We start from the raw sequence: 15,926 nt of genomic DNA on the forward strand, positions 1-15,926 counted from the left end.
TTTTATTATGAAAGAAAACTTTTCATGAGCCTCAAATATTGGACATATTAGTCATATGCCTCATCCAATTTGTCACTTCATTTTAGAGCAATGCTGGTGTTCGTCGCTTCACCAAGCCCCCAGAAAGTTTGGAGCGTTCCCTGGAGATGAGTCGTCAGCGTGGAAGGAAGAGGGCACAGAAAAGACCCAACTACAAGAACGTGGGCGAGGAAGAGGAGGAAGAGCGAGGATCGGAGGAAGGGCCGGAAGAAGAGAAGGAAAAGGCTAAAGGTACAGAGGCTAGTTCAAAGGCCAGCAGGACAAGTGGGGACAAGGAAGGTGAGTAGCACTAGATGAATGTCCCAGCATGACTGACTGACCCTCCATTCTTTGGATCACACCACACTTTGGCTGTGGCTCTGCTCTCAAAACTGACCTTACAGATGCACCAATTCGAGTTCTCAAAAAAGTCTTGCAGTCTGCACAAATATATGGTAATACTTACAGGAAAAGCTCTCCCAAAAATGAGATTTGTGTAATTTACTTAGCCTCATGTTGTTCCGAACTTGCATGACTGACTTCCGTTGAATTCAAAAGGAGAACGTTTTATTGTAATTGACCGACCAAGTAGAATATGGGTTGGAGCAATAATCCTATCAACCAATCAGATTTTAGGCTATTTTATGCCTCGGGTTATTGATTTGAACAATAGTATAATCCTTTCACGACGGTTTTAGGTGAAAATTAGGGATTGGTCTTTGATTGTTTCATAGGAATGTTGTTCCAGGACCAACAAAAATGATTTCAAGTTTTGCCAGTTGCGAGAGCACTCCACCTTCTCACGTCATTTCTGTGTTTTGACACGGTCACTTTGGTCCACATTCATTCTGTGCTCTTCACCTCTCCGATTGGGCAAAACCTCACCCTCACCCTCTCCCACCTTGAGAAACATTTTTGTATCACCTTAATCTTGTCAGAATTGAGAGGGAAAGTGAGCTAAGCCCTATCTCCTGTTGTATTCACTCCTCTGTGTGAAGATTCATTCCTTTAGTCGTCCTTCCCCACGTCTGACTCACAGCCAGCTATAACTCATGATAAAGTTCATTGAAGTAACTCAAAAATAACAAAAATAAGATTGAGGATTGTCTTTGTGAGCAACTTTTTTCTTTTTTACATCCCTTCACCAGGTTTGCAAGTTCATTAGGTGTTGAGAAATTAGAGTAGTTTTATTTTTTACAGCAATCTTTTCCAACCTGTGGCTTTAAAGTAACCCAAGGCTAACCTAGCCTGTGTGTGTATATATATATATATATATATATATATATATACAAGTTGCTTTGCAACAGAGCTGTCATTTGAAATCGAGGACTTTTCTCCCCCACTTTCTCCTGAAGTGGAGGAGGGTGAATTGTCTGTGGACACAGGGCCAGAGCCATATCAATTCGAGCCGCTGGCTCAAACTGTAGTCTTAACTCCCACATCGCGATCGGCATCCGACAATGCTAGCGAAGCAGCCGTGCAAGGGAGAATGGGGCCAGTGTCTGAGTGGTAAAACATGGCTAAATTAGGCTAATGCTCATAGCAAATGCTAACAAACTATCAAACATTTAAAACCCATGCATTTAGGTTAATTTTGGTATGATTTAGTGTTAATAATTAAGCGAAAAACAGAGATTTCAAGTCTCCATCTACAATTACAAATTATTCTGTCTCAACAGGTGCACCTGTGGGCACTGCAGCTCACTGTCCCTGGTAGAGAATGTTTGTTGTAGGGAGATACCCAAGGTATAGCTATGAAATATGACAAGACCAGAGTGTTAAGTCCAGTTAATTAATTTAATAAAGTACTATACACAAAACCAGGGTTCATACAGATAAGGTAAATAGGTAAACAAAAATAAACAAAATTAAGTGCAGCAGATGCAATGACTGTGGAAACTTTAACCATTGAAAGGTTACTATGACAAAGATATCGCATTCAAACAGATTTTCCACCTCATGAATATGATTGACCTGAAGAATGAAAGCTGTATCATATACTTGGATATTTATGAACAATATCACACTCATAGCCATGCAAAATGGCTCTAAAGCTTCAGCCTATCTGATAAAGATATAATTTTGTGTGAAAAGATTGTTTTATCAATCAAATTAAACACTAATTTCACATATAATAGCCTAACCATAAATTGTGATTAAAAATATATGATCACTCACATCAAGACGCTGCTGCGGTGGTGGAGTCCATGCAGGAGGAGCAGCTTTTGGCATTGCGTCGCTTTTCAGCGCGAGCTGTGTGGAGAAGCCCATTTCCACCTCTATTGCACTGGAGAAGCAATCACGTGTAAAAAAAAAGGTTGCACACTTGAGCTCTAGTTAAGGAACTCACGGTCTTCCAGGCCAAGTGCATGCAACCACTGGCGCCTAATTTCCAAGTCTGCTGGAAAGCTATGCTATGCAGTCCAGCAGTGCTGTTGCAACCAGCAACACTACACCTATGTACCATCCAAATCTACGCTAACTTGAAGCTATCCTAACTGATGCAATACTATGCTACTAACTAACTATGCTTCTAACAATACTACACTAACAACTATGCTAATTAACTACCTAGGCTACACGAAATAATCTAAATAACTATATAAATGCTATGCTAAATAGATGCTAAAATACACTATCCTGATCGTTTTCAATACTCGCAATTCCAACTCCTGACTAGCTACAGTGGTTTTGACGAAACAAGATGTTTTTAAACTGCCAAGGGCGTGGTAGCTCGTACCAAGGGTGTGGTGAGCACCTGCTTGCGTCACGCAGTACCACAACATCCAATAGGAAAATTCAACTGCAGTAGCCACCGTTCAACCTGAAGAGGGCAGCACTCAGATGTTTTTACACCATATATTGTAGAATTAAAACACTTTATACCCAAATGTCAAAAAAGTTACTCGAATCAATGAACAGCACTAATAAAGCCCCATTCTTACAGATCATTAACTAAAAAAAGTTGGTTTAGGGTTTAGTTACCCTTTAAACATCACATAGTTACAGGCTAACTTCAGCGCGCATGACACAGTAATAGCATTTACTACAAAGGATGGCCCTGAAATAGACGGTGAATAGCATAGGCTACTATTAAACAGTAGCGATAATGTTAAAGGGATGGTTCGGAGTAAAATCAACCTAGGGTCCATGACATCGAGCCAAACCCCCCCCCCCCCCCCGAGAAGCCTTTTTTTTCCCTTGGTCGAACATTATTAAAGTTAGAGCTTATTTCGAGATATCAGCCGAATGGCTTAGTGCAGGCGCTATTGGCTCAAAATTTATATCTCGTAAATTACCCCACTAATAATGCCCAGAATGGTACCAAATTTTACAGTAGTACAAATAGGTTCTGTACTCATAAAACAAGGCATTGGAAAGTTTGTAAGTACATCAGGAGTTTATTTAAATAACACTTGCCTGACGGCTCATGCTACCGCTAACCCGGACACCGACGTCACTTCACTGAGTTGAAAGTCGCATGTAAAAGTCCTGACAGAAAGCGATGCATAAGGATGTCGTGTAACGACGCCCAGTTCCAGGAATGCACTAATATTTTGTTGGTAGTATCAGTTTATAACATTTATTAGTTAACACTAAGTTGTCAACAATTCGGAAGAAATTATAAATAATTCGTCATTACACTACATCCTTATGCATCGCTTTTTGTCAGGACTTTTACGTGCTTTTCTCAACTCAGTGAAGTGACGTCGGTGTCCGGGTTAGCAGTAGCATTTGGACGAGAGACGCTGATGCTGGATATTGCATGGATGTTACATAGTTCTGTTTCTAAAGTGATTTCATTTTGCAATAGCTATAAGCCAGTGGTTTTCGTTTATTCATATTTTGCTTATAACTTTGAGTGACAGATGTCGTATTAAATTTATTTTGCTGAAATATTTTTCTACTGTCTTAAATGTTAAAAGAATAAAAAATAACAAATACAATTTTTGTATAGCCTACATTTTATATTTGTTAATTACATGTTTCCATTGGGTGTATTTTAAATTTTGCACTATTTAAAATTTCCCCTACTGAAAGAGAAAGATTGGGTCTCTTTCAGTAGGGGAAATTTTAAATTGTGCAAATTGAAATTGCGAATTGAAAATACACCCAATGGAAACATGTAAATTTAGCAAAATCTCCCATATCGCAAAAAAGTTTATACGCTCGCATGAGGTATTTTTTCAGGCAATTCGAAAAAGGAATATTTCGCAAAACTGCAATGGAAACAGTCACCTGGCATATGTAAAAGTTGATCATTATTTAAAGAAGGCGCAGTATGTTTGGACAGAAGACAAGACAGAGTTCTTTATTAAACTTATAAAAGACAAAAGTATCACAGGAATACTAGATTCTAAACAACAACGAAAAAAGGCACAATTTATCAAGACCTTGAAGCAGATAGGAGGGAGAAACACCTCATATGTGCCTCTCCCAAGCATAAGGGGCTTTCTTTGCCATTAATGCTTGGATAACACGCCTACAGTACGTCTCCTTTGATTTAAAATAATGGCTAGTGTGGTGGCTGGGATTTGCATAAACCTATCAACACCCGTTGCCATGATTTTTGGAGTGACTTAATCTCGAGAGGAAAAAATTAAGTTTCTAACAAGTCGCATAACGACGGTTAACATCGTCGTCATTTCGCAAAATATCGCAAAAGTTTTGCACAAATCTGTAATGGAAACGCGTCTTGTGAGATTCTGGAAACGAGATCTAAATTTAGCGGGATAGGTCGGGTCGGGAAGAAAATCTAAGTGTATAGCAGGTGAACAGAGAGTGAGTTTTAAGCGTGAGCGGGTGGGAGCGGAATAGAACCTAGCGGGAGCGGGACGAAAAAAAAACAGTCCCGCGCAGACCTCTACTTCGTACATAAATACATGCATACTGTTAATAATCACAGCGATCATTACGTATAGCTTTAGAAAACATTTCCCTTGTGACCTGGGCTGTTAGATTTAGTTTTAGAAATTATTAAATACCACCAAGTGGTTTCCCTTTTTGAAATAATTTCAAGGGAAATCCATTAGTGTAACTTTAGACAGCTCAGATCAGTTTGGTGTGGGGATCTTCCATGGCTGGCATCTCACATGTACAGTGCCAAAATCCAGCTGTGCTGTTATAGTCTGTGTTGTGTTTGTGTTTTGCAGAAATTGAGATGGTGGTGATGGAAAAATGTAGGGTCTCTGATGTGTCCACGTTGACAGAACAAAACATTACAGACGAAGAGAAGAGTGCTGCGGCAGCACGATCCGAAGGCCAGAAGAGCAGGTACACAACCAACCAATTTTTTTTTTAGCTTTTTTAGGCTTGGAAAACACATTTATGAATAACTTTTAAGTTTTAAGTAAATTTCTTTTGTCAGATTAAGCAAACCTCTAGTGGCAATTTTCATTTTTCATTTAGGGTCAGTGGATCTATGCTGCTCTAACATTTAATTGAAGAGAAACTTGAGAAGCAGCAGTTCAGTCTATCCATTAAAACTGCATTGTGGTCCAAAATAGCACTTTATCAGTGTCATCAGTTTTAGCGGGTATTAACATTGAACTGATGACCCTGCAATTGGCTTATGCTCAGTTCCATTGAAGTGCAGCAAAGCTTCCCTGTTTAGATTAGCATGCTCCAAGGAAAAAGAGCCCAGGACATGTTCAGACTGCTCACAAGCCTTTCAAATGCGATATTTGTGTTTTATCTAAACCAAAAGATAAAAGAGGTTTGACATGCCTGTGAAAAAGCAATATTCTTAGGAATACTCTGCATGGACTTGATTTGGTACTTAAAAAGAAGAGTTTACACCTCTGAAGACTATTTTTAGCTGAAGGGGAGGTAACTAGCATTTAGATATGAGTGCTCCTCAAAGCCAGACTAATTCTGACATGATTTATAGACAATAGCTTGCCTAGTTAAATTCCTTTCACTTTTGCAACACTCAAATAATACAAAACAGTCTTTATAAACTGTGTGCGCATTGCGTATTTTACACATTGTTCTGTTGTGCAAACTTCTGCATGATTTCAAGCGGAAACAATGAAAGAATAGCTGTTATCTTGGTTGTTGTTCTAGGCCCTTCCTGGACATGTTCTATAATGCACTGGACTGTGACTCAGAGGATTACCAGGCTCTGTTTGTGCTTTGTCTCCTGTATGCCGTGTCTCACAGTAAAGGTATATGATCTGTCTCTTCAGCAATAACAGTCTCAAGGGGGTGGCACACCGGACGAGAAGTGCAGCACCACGTCTTTAAAATTCAAACACATTATTCTCTATGAGTGTACACACACCAGCGGCGCCATTCGCCATCTGTCCGTGGCGCCCAGCAATGGCTCAGGACCTTGTTCAAAATCCTGCCGCGCCACAGAGCGCCATTTACATAGTTTTAGATTAAATTTACATTATATTTGTCTCAAATCGTCGTTAATGTATATACTGACTTCACCCTGTGCTGCAATATACATTTAGTTTTACGTTCATTTACAGAAATCAGCTGCTTGAATGAAAATTGCTGATGTTATTGGATTTTCAGGTGAGATTCTCAATTAATTCAGTTGACGGACGCTCTAGGTAAAGTGTTCAGACTGCAGACCCAACAATGTACAATCATAACATAGTATAGACATTATCTTAATTTCATAATGTCCTTAAACATAACAATATTACTTGCCATAAACTGAGAAAGTGCCCATCCGGTATGCGATACCTTGAGTTGTCCTAGACGCTGCGCTTCTCGTCCGGTGTGCAACCCCCTTTAAGCAAAGCATGCAAATAAATTGATAATTATGGGAAGAGATGTAAAAGAGACTATATAAAATATAAGTATTATTCATATATCGATAAAAAAAAAAAAAAAAAGAATACTCTTATTCTGTAAGAACACATTCATTTGATCAAAAGTGAGAGTAAAGACATTTATAATGTTATAATTCTGTTTTGGATGTTGGTTGGGGTGGGCTATATGACCAACTTATGACCAATGTTATCAAAATATAGTTGTTTTGTGTCATTTTATCTCAATTCTGTTATTAAAAATAAGGTTTTTTTCACAAACAATAGGACAAATACAATATAACAAAAATATGAAATTAAACATTAATTTTTTAAGGTACAATAGGTTTATTTAACATTTAATTAGAATTAGTACAGAAATGTAATAATCAAATGTAAAAAAAAAATATATATTGCATAGTCTTCACTGCATGAATTAAATATATATTGTTCTTATTAAAGCTAAAAAAAAACATATGTAGAGAGCCAGCGTTTAGTCGTAACTAGGGTTGAGTACCGAAACGTAAACGGTAGTAACGAGACCGAATAAGAACGAAACTTTCGGTGCCTGACGTTTTTTACCGCCCCCTATAAAACATCTCGCGGCACGAATGATCCAATAATAAAACATCTCCAGTAAACCAGCAGAGCATTCATTTAGTTCGTTTGTTAAATAAGAGACGATCTAGCGCTGAAATGTGTTTTTTAAATCAAGTGATCAAAGTGCTCGTTGCCGGTGCGATCAGTGGTGCGGATACAGTGTTTTCTCTTGTGGCTCGCGCACACCGCACTGTCTTCACTCGGACGCGCGCTTCAATACGTTGCGGAGATCGATCTATTTATGAGGCGCCGTCTATATGATTATGTGCGCGGAGAGTTTGTGTGTGTGTGTGCTCGCGTCTCAGATGAGTATGTGCGCGGAGAGTTCCGCGCGTCTCGTGTGTGTAGAGTTTGCGCGTGTGTGCGTGAGCGACTTTAGATGTGACGTTGTGCATTTTATATGTATTAGTTTGAGCATTCAGCAGTATACATGTATGTGTGACTACTTAGTATATGTGTATGCAAGGGTTTCATATGTGCGTGAATGAAGTTTCATTTAAGCCCTATACGGCGTCTCATATCTATTCGTTCTGGTGAAATCATAAAATATAATGGACACAAAGTGTCCCTGCTTGATATACAACCACTGATGAGCATAATCGGTCTTGGAAAAAAAAAGAAAAAAAAACCTACAAATGATTAGAACCCAAAACCTCTGACACGCTTGACTAAAGTTCAAGTTCAGCTGCCAGTGTTCCTCTTCGGGTAAGTCTAGTATTTTAATGCCAACTGCAAATCTTGCATATCAAGTATGAAGTATATCAATATCAAGTATATTTATATGAGGCTATACTGTGTGTGTTAAATATTTCTGCTTAGTGTCAGTTATTTCTCTGTTTTGTAAAAGTCATAATATGAGAAGACAAAATTTTGATCTTAACTCAAGTGGTTTCGTAGCCTGGGAAAACCCAGACTACTTCCGGCGAATTTTAATTCTCTCTCCAGGATAGTCTGGAGAAGAGCCCATTCAAACTCATTTCTGTGCCGCCGAAATCGCGGCACCAATCAGAAACGTTTGGGGAGGGATTTACATGATGACGACAGCGCAGCGACGCTGAAGGAGTTCTCACGCAGTGAAAAATACATTGCAGAGCAGAGAGGAGACTGACAACACGCTGGCAGACAGGACAGAGCAGGCTACTTTTCGGTTACGTTTGATATTAAACATATTAAACAAAGTCTCAGCTTTCAAATTTGGTAATTTTTTTAAAGAAATTTAAACAATAAATACCGTTTTGTTGCTCTTTAATGTGCCGTGACAGATCGCTGTAGAGCATCAGTTAAAGCTGTTCTTGTGAACCGATCATCTCTTCCTTCTAGTTAATTTATAGCCTCAAATAAACATGAACAAACATAAGAAGGAATGTTGTTTTAACCACGGTAAGGCGTCAGTACACTCCGTTTTTCAAGTTCAAATCCTCCTATGTTAATCTACTCTCCTGACTGCTTTGTCGGACAAAATGGCGGATGGCGAAGTATGATTGGTCAATCAAGCTCCCTGCGAAGGGTCGGAATTTGAGCTACGTCGGTTGGTGACGCCCCTTTGGAAATGATTTGTCTACATAGCTTCTCCAGACCCTACACTCAGTTTCAACTGAGAAGGGTCTGGTTTTAACCAGGCTAGTGGTTTCGGCTACATCAGTAGCCTTTTAAACGGCACAATTTTTCATTAATTCAGAAATCAGAAAATCTTTTTCAGAAAATCTCTCTCACACACACACACACACACACACACACACACACACACACACACACACACAGAGGTATTATTTTTTGATAAAGTGTGTGCGGTTTAGTTTTCTTAAATACTGTTTCAAGAACCGTTTAAGCACCGGAACCGTTTGAAAAATACCGAGTAGGTACTGGTATCGGATAAAACCCAACCAATACCCAACCCTAGTCGTAACCACTAACGGAGGAGGGGTGTTGCCGCAAGGTCCTTCAGCCTTCCAATGACAGCTCACCCCTCTCCCATTACACAAGACAGCAAATGCGGTGCAAAAGAAGGGATTTCAAGGTTATAGAATCTAGCAAAGACCATCCTATTTCTAGGCAAATGTTCTGTAATAGACATATCTAAGACCAAGCCCAGCCAAACCCCTAGTGGAGTGGGCATGAACCCTATAGAGCGGTCCGCCCTCTGGGTAGCATAAGCCAGACAGATAGCCTCTACTATCCAGTGCGAAAACGTCTGCTTTGCACAGGATAGCCTTTCTTAGCTCCCCGAAGCAGGTGGACAGTTGCTCTGAAAGGTGAAAATGACTCGTATCCATCCACATAAGCATGCAGCGCACGGACAGGACACAGCGAATGCTTTCAGGTCTTTCGTCAGAGATCATGCCGGGAGAATCAAACACTTGAAGCGTTGAAACCTGAGCTCTGAGCGGTGTTGAGAGCACTGAAATATCCACATCTAGGCGTAAGCCTCATCATACAGTTTTTTTTTTAATAAAACTGACAATAGTGCTCAGCACAAATTAGACACGTAGAGGGACCAGAGTATATTAGCCTTCTTGTGCCATTCGAAATCTTCTTGCCAGGACATTCGGCCAGGCTATTGTGAATATGATGGCGACAAGAGCACTCTTGCATGATAGATGCCCATTAAAAGTAGACATATTTCAGGTCCGCTGACATAATCCAGACCCTTGGTCAGAGCCCGGACAGTAGCTTACTATGCTTTCATATAACGTGACTGAGGCCAAAGCACTTTGTGCTTAAAACAAGGCAACTTGCCGCTTGAAGGCAGCAAGCCTGGGAAAGTAAGAAATTGGAGGAGGAGGAGGAAGAGCTCCGATTCTGAAGCGCTTTGTGTATACATATAGATATATGTCTACATATGTATGTATATATGCATAGATATATCTTGACCTAATGCGCTGCACAGCGGGACGGTCGGAGAACAAACACAGTTACTGTTCCCGTCGCCCTTAACCAGCAGAGGGATTTGAGAAACAGACATAAGAGAGCGGACAGTCTTCACCGCTGAGCTACCGGGCCTAGTTGAACACCGTGGGTGAATGACAGCAAAGCGGCGGCACTGCTTATATCACCGTATACTAATACGAGATCGGGTGCTGTGAAGGACGATGAGCACGCGAGTGCTGGGCCGGTGTCAGCTGATCGAGCTGTCTCTTACAAGAACACTGCTAAGAATTGACTTTAGAGTAAAAAAATTCTTGGCTCGAAGCTGCGCATAAAAGTTATTTATCAAGCATCTCAGTCGTAATTTAAGTGAAGTATAGGACTAAATCTTAAGTGTCAGTTTTAGAGATGATTCACAACACTTTGCTGTGCCACAAACAGGATTTTGGATGGCGACATTGGCATGGACCAATCACTGAATCGATTTCCTTATTTAAGAATATTCTCAGATAAATTCACATCGAATGGTGAAATTCCTTAGAGGAGTTTACATTCAACACACTTTTGACAAATAATTTTCAAGAGAATACATAATGATATACACATTGGAATTGAAAGATTAACACGTTTTCCACCATGTCTCAATCACAAATTTTAAACCGTTGTGCTGTTAACTGACCTGCCTATAAATGACACAAAAAAAATTAACTGGTGGGAGGAAGAAGCGCTACTGCTTGCTGAATTAGTCGAACAGCAGAAACATGTTATAAAAGGCAAGTTCAGCCCAACATTAACCAGCGCTGACAAAGATAATGCCTGCTCTGTCCAAACGATACCATTTGAGTAACTGCTTGTCGTCAAACATTTCATAAACATTCCTCTCCTGAAAGATTCACACACGTCTCTGTCTCCTAAACACTTGAGAGACCTCTCGAGCTGTCTTAAATAACTGGGAGAGTAAGAGTGATTCTTAGCTTTAGGAAATTTGATAACTTGCTTTTATACTTAAGTTTGAAAGTAGGAGTAAATTTCATGAATTCTCCGCACTTAAAACTAAAATGGCACTTTGAGAAGCTTGATAAATACGGGCCCAGAACGTGAATCTGGTAGCTCAATGGGCCCTCGGCATACGCAGCATCCTCTTAGCAACATCATCTTTGCCGGATTGCAGAAGGGGATAACTTCTTTCTGCGTCGTCCGCTCGGGCAAGAATATCCACGGTGAAACAACAGGCTTGAGTGAAGGGGAAAAATTCAAAGTCAGTACCGCTCATCGCAGGCTCATATAGCGACGGGCCTTCCCCCGCTTGAGCGCCATTGACTATTGCAGGTGCAATAGCTTGATTCAATCAGGCTTCAGCATTTTCGAAGAGGGAATTTCCCCAAAGCGTCAGCTGTCGACGCAATGTCGAGACACCAAACTCGAAAGCGAACTCTTTTTAACATCAAGCACGTCCCGCTCTTTATATTCTCATTCATGCATTTAATCACTCTGAAGTGTCAATAGTACTATATATTTACATGGAGCGATACACAATATAGCAAAATATATTTAACAATAGGCATTTTATACCACATTAACAATATATATGTTAACAACCCTAGATATTGGTAATAATGAGAAATGTTTCTTGAGCACCAAATTAGCATATTAAAATGATTTTTGAAGGATCATGTGAAAATTCAGATTTGTATGTTAAAATAATGTAAATACATCCGTATATACATTCATCAACATCATGCTCCAACATTCTGATCTTTGCATTTTTTTTGTTTATGTGTGTGCATGTGTGTACGTGCAGGTATAAACCCAGAGCTCTTAGAGAGGATCCAGCTACCTGTGCCAAATCAAGACAGGAGCTCTTACAGTCAGGTGCTGGTGGAGAGAGTTATCCGAATCATGAACCAGGCTGCTCAGCCAGGTACGTGGAGAGACACACACACACACACTCACTCACATCCTCCACGTCTCACCTACTGTGCTTTATTTAACGGACTCCAAATATTATCCTTCACTTGCTTGAACATGCTCATTAAATATTACACTCTGCAGATTCCATCGTTGTGCCTGAACTTGACTGTGCAGATCAAAGCATTCACTGTTTATTCATTGCTGACCTTTACTGATATTTCAATGTGCAAACAGCTTAAGCAAAACTTCTTCTGTGTCTTTAGTAAATATCAGCTGTGGTTTTAATGCATCAAACATGTTTGTTGTCCAAACTAAAGTGGTTAAAGACTACATGAAATCAAAATGGACTTTCTCTTTTGAGACTGTATCTGGTATTAATGTACGTGTTTCAACAAGTTATTATAGGCAGTTTCTTTTTCTAGTCAACTGTAATAACTTTCTCTGCTTTTGAAAAAGTGTTAATTTTACTATTATTTATGTACTATTATGGTATGTATTCATATTTTCACTTTTTGTTTTTTATTTTATTTTAATGTATGTATTTAACTTGAAATTTTCGGTTTTAGTTACAAAGTCATTTTAGTAACTTACATTTTAGTTACTTTTTTATTTTAGTTAGTTGCCAAAGTAACATTTCTAATTTTTAGTTCAAGGTTAGGTTTTAATCTAATATAAACAATTTATTTATTTCGTTTCAGGTTTATTTCAATTAATGGATTTTTTTTTAAATATAGTTTTAACAATTGCAATACTGCTCTGAAATGAATTTTCTGATGATGTAACCAAGGCAACGGACAGAAAATAATATTAACCAAGAATTTTTAACAATAGATAACAATGCAGAGTTCATTCCAGCCCATGTCAGGATAACATCCCTTCAATTTTACCACTTTATGAGCACATTTTACATCGCACGGTTTACAGAAATCTCCAGTTTATTCCTATGGGATGTTTTGAAAAGCTTCAGCAACCGTCAGTGTGAGCAAGAGGGCCAGAGCTTAGTGAAGTATCAGTTGTTATTTGAATGCCCTTTCGCCTGATGCACATTTCTTTAGCTCCATACACTTGACCACAACCTTGAGTAACACAAACTGCAACCAATTTCCTCTAACCGTTGATCACTTTCACCTTTGTGAAGAGGAATTGTAGCCAGTTTCTCCTTTCAGGGGCTCCTGTAATTATTGTGACATTTGAAAGTTGACTTGCTTCACATTCACATTACATTTGCTTGCATGATGTTAAATTGAGTTTTCTGAAAGCCCATCATTGATACTCTGCAATGCTTAGGATTAAATTGTAGAACTGATTGAGTCCGCAATATATCCATGATGAGCTGTTGTCCTCATATTGTATGATTCATGCTCTTTGTGCTTTTGACATTTCCATCCAGTGTCCATTGTGACACTAGCATGACAAGAAGCTAAACTTTAGATTTTTTCTTTCATTTGCGGCCCGTTTGTTTGCCAACATGGTTGTTTGACTGTTGCCATGGTTACACGAATCACATCTGAGCTATTCTAATGCCCCACTCTTACTTATTTAAGACACGTTTGCTAGAGATGGTCAGAAGTTATTCACGTAATACGAAATCCCACATGTTTGGTCTGCTGTAGTAATGCCACTTTGATTCAGTTGTAAATTTAGAACAGTTGCACCTAATGGGTTTTGTTTTGCTTTATCACAACTCTATGTGTCTGTGTCTGTGTCTGTGTCTGTGTGTGTGTGTGTGTTTCAGATGGGAAGGTGCGTCTTGCCACACTGGAGTTAAGCTGTCTGCTTTTAAAACAGTCTGTGCTGTCTGGTTCTCAATGCATTATAAAGGACATCCATTTGGCCTGTTTGGAGGTAGGCGTCTTAACACAGAACATCTCTTACTTTTCAAGTAATGATCAAAGAATGTAATTTTTTATCAGTGTAAAAGAATATAATAATTCATTTTGTATCAGTTCATATATTTATGTAATTTACTCCCATAAATGTGAGTAATAATTTCATTCCACTTATTTATTTAGCTGTAGAAAAAAGAAACACATTATAAAAATCTTCCATGGCATGTAAAAGTTCTTGTATATAGTTGGTATCTCAGGCTTCAACAATTTCTTCTCTTTTTTTATTTTATTCTAAATGGATATTGGTGATCCATTAACAGCAGCAGCCATATCACCCTGTAGCCCAAGACTGGTTGCCCAGACATCCCAGGATGTCCTTCGAAAAAGAGTAGGGGTTTAACCCCTGCATCCTGCCCAAATTTGCCCATTGGCCTCTGTCCATCACGGCCTCCAAATTATCCCCATATTTATACACTGATTGGCTTCATCACTCTGTCTCCTCTCCACCAATAAGCTGTTGTGTGGTGGGCGTTCTGGCACAATATGGCTGCCGTCGCATCATCCAGGTGGATGCTGCACATTGGTGGTGGTTGAGGAGATTCCCCCTCTTCTATGTAAAGCACTTTGTGTACCCAGAAATGTAACTAATTATTAGGGACTCAAGCGTGTAGCGCTGAAACCCTATTGTTATTATTAAATTTTATTATTATTATAAACAGAACAGTTAGTTCATGGATCTTCTCTTACAGATATTTGAGCCTAGAGGTATAAAACGGGTAAATTATGTCTGCGTATATGACACATAAAAAAAAAAAACATCAAACTTAATCATCATTCTAAATCACATTGGTTGGTTTTATTGCCAAATGCACGACAACATGGCATTGTGGAGACTGTTTCAGCAATGGATACAAATATTCCCTATGGCCTGCTTTGTCATTGCAGATAAAGACTGTGAAAACGTGTGCATGTATGCTTTCACAATAAATGAAAAAGATATATTGAAATTCATAGTCAAATTAAAAATGAAGTCATGCTAATTTGCTTATCAACTTCTGCAAATAAAAATTATTCAGGACGGATTGCAACATATTTCTAATTTATCGGTTGTTTCTTAACACATACTTAGCACACTTAGGTTTTTCCCAGTATTTTTTTTTTACCTTGCGCAACAGTTTCTTTCATTCTCATTTTGATAGCAGACAGATTTACAGGAAGTAGGATATTTTACTTGTTTATATTGTGTAACTCAATCATACCATTACTATGATGATGTTTTCTTTTTTTAGGGTGCCCGAGAAGAGAGTCTTCACCTTCTGAGGCGATTTTATAAGGCAAGATGTTCTTGTATTTTATTTCAGATCTAATAAAAGTCACTTACTTACTGGAACCCAGATAGGCAACAGACCTTCATGCTAATAATTCTCATAATTATCCCTTAGTCACCCTACTCACTGTTGATTTCCTTCAAAGTCTGAGGAAGAATTAAGATCAGACAGCTCATCCTAAAGACTTTGCTGTTTTGATATTTAGGAAAATCCCAACAGCTTCCTGTTGAAACATGTCAGTTCTCTTGGTGGCTTATTCATATTGAGACATTTCTGTGAAAGTGAGCTACTATTAAACAGAATAGAGTACTTGGATTCCTGCAAGATTACAAAGTACACTAGTAAGTTCAGCTTTTGTTTTGGCCACTTTTTCCCCCACCTTTTTATTTTCCCCCCAAGTCATTTTCGTTCGTGAAATTTGAGTGGTATGACGTGAAATGGTTTAATATACATGGGAACAGCAGACACTTTTGCTTTCACAGTTCAAAGAAAGATCTCTTTCAGAATGCATTATGCAGACTGCACATTCCAACCATCATCATCCAAAATGTGTAATATGAGTGAGGACTGTATAGAAATAATCACAGTACTGGATGTTCTGTTCTGGGATT

At 38.9% G+C, this 15,926-nt stretch overlaps 1 protein-coding gene across 3 annotated transcripts in view; it reads left to right on the forward strand.

The window, feature by feature from the left end:
* clec16a (C-type lectin domain containing 16A) overlaps positions 1-15,926 on the forward strand; it is a 61,323-nt gene that overhangs the window by 19,366 nt on the left and 26,031 nt on the right. For 2 of the 3 annotated variants that reach the window (XM_081384526.1, XM_081384528.1), the window contains exons 10-15: positions 87-318; positions 5,172-5,292; positions 6,085-6,185; positions 12,049-12,168; positions 13,894-14,003; positions 15,277-15,321. In XM_081384526.1, the coding sequence (XP_081240652.1) occupies positions 87-318; positions 5,172-5,292; positions 6,085-6,185; positions 12,049-12,168; positions 13,894-14,003; positions 15,277-15,321 (729 nt within the window). The remainder of the gene's footprint in view (positions 1-86; positions 319-5,171; positions 5,293-6,084; positions 6,186-12,048; positions 12,169-13,893; positions 14,004-15,276; positions 15,322-15,926) is intronic. The other variant, XM_081384527.1, reaches the window with a different exon arrangement.

Source organism: Scardinius erythrophthalmus (genome assembly GCF_964197995.2).
Source record: "Scardinius erythrophthalmus genome assembly, chromosome: 1".
In the NCBI taxonomy this organism is placed as follows: Eukaryota; Metazoa; Chordata; class Actinopteri; order Cypriniformes; family Leuciscidae; genus Scardinius; species Scardinius erythrophthalmus.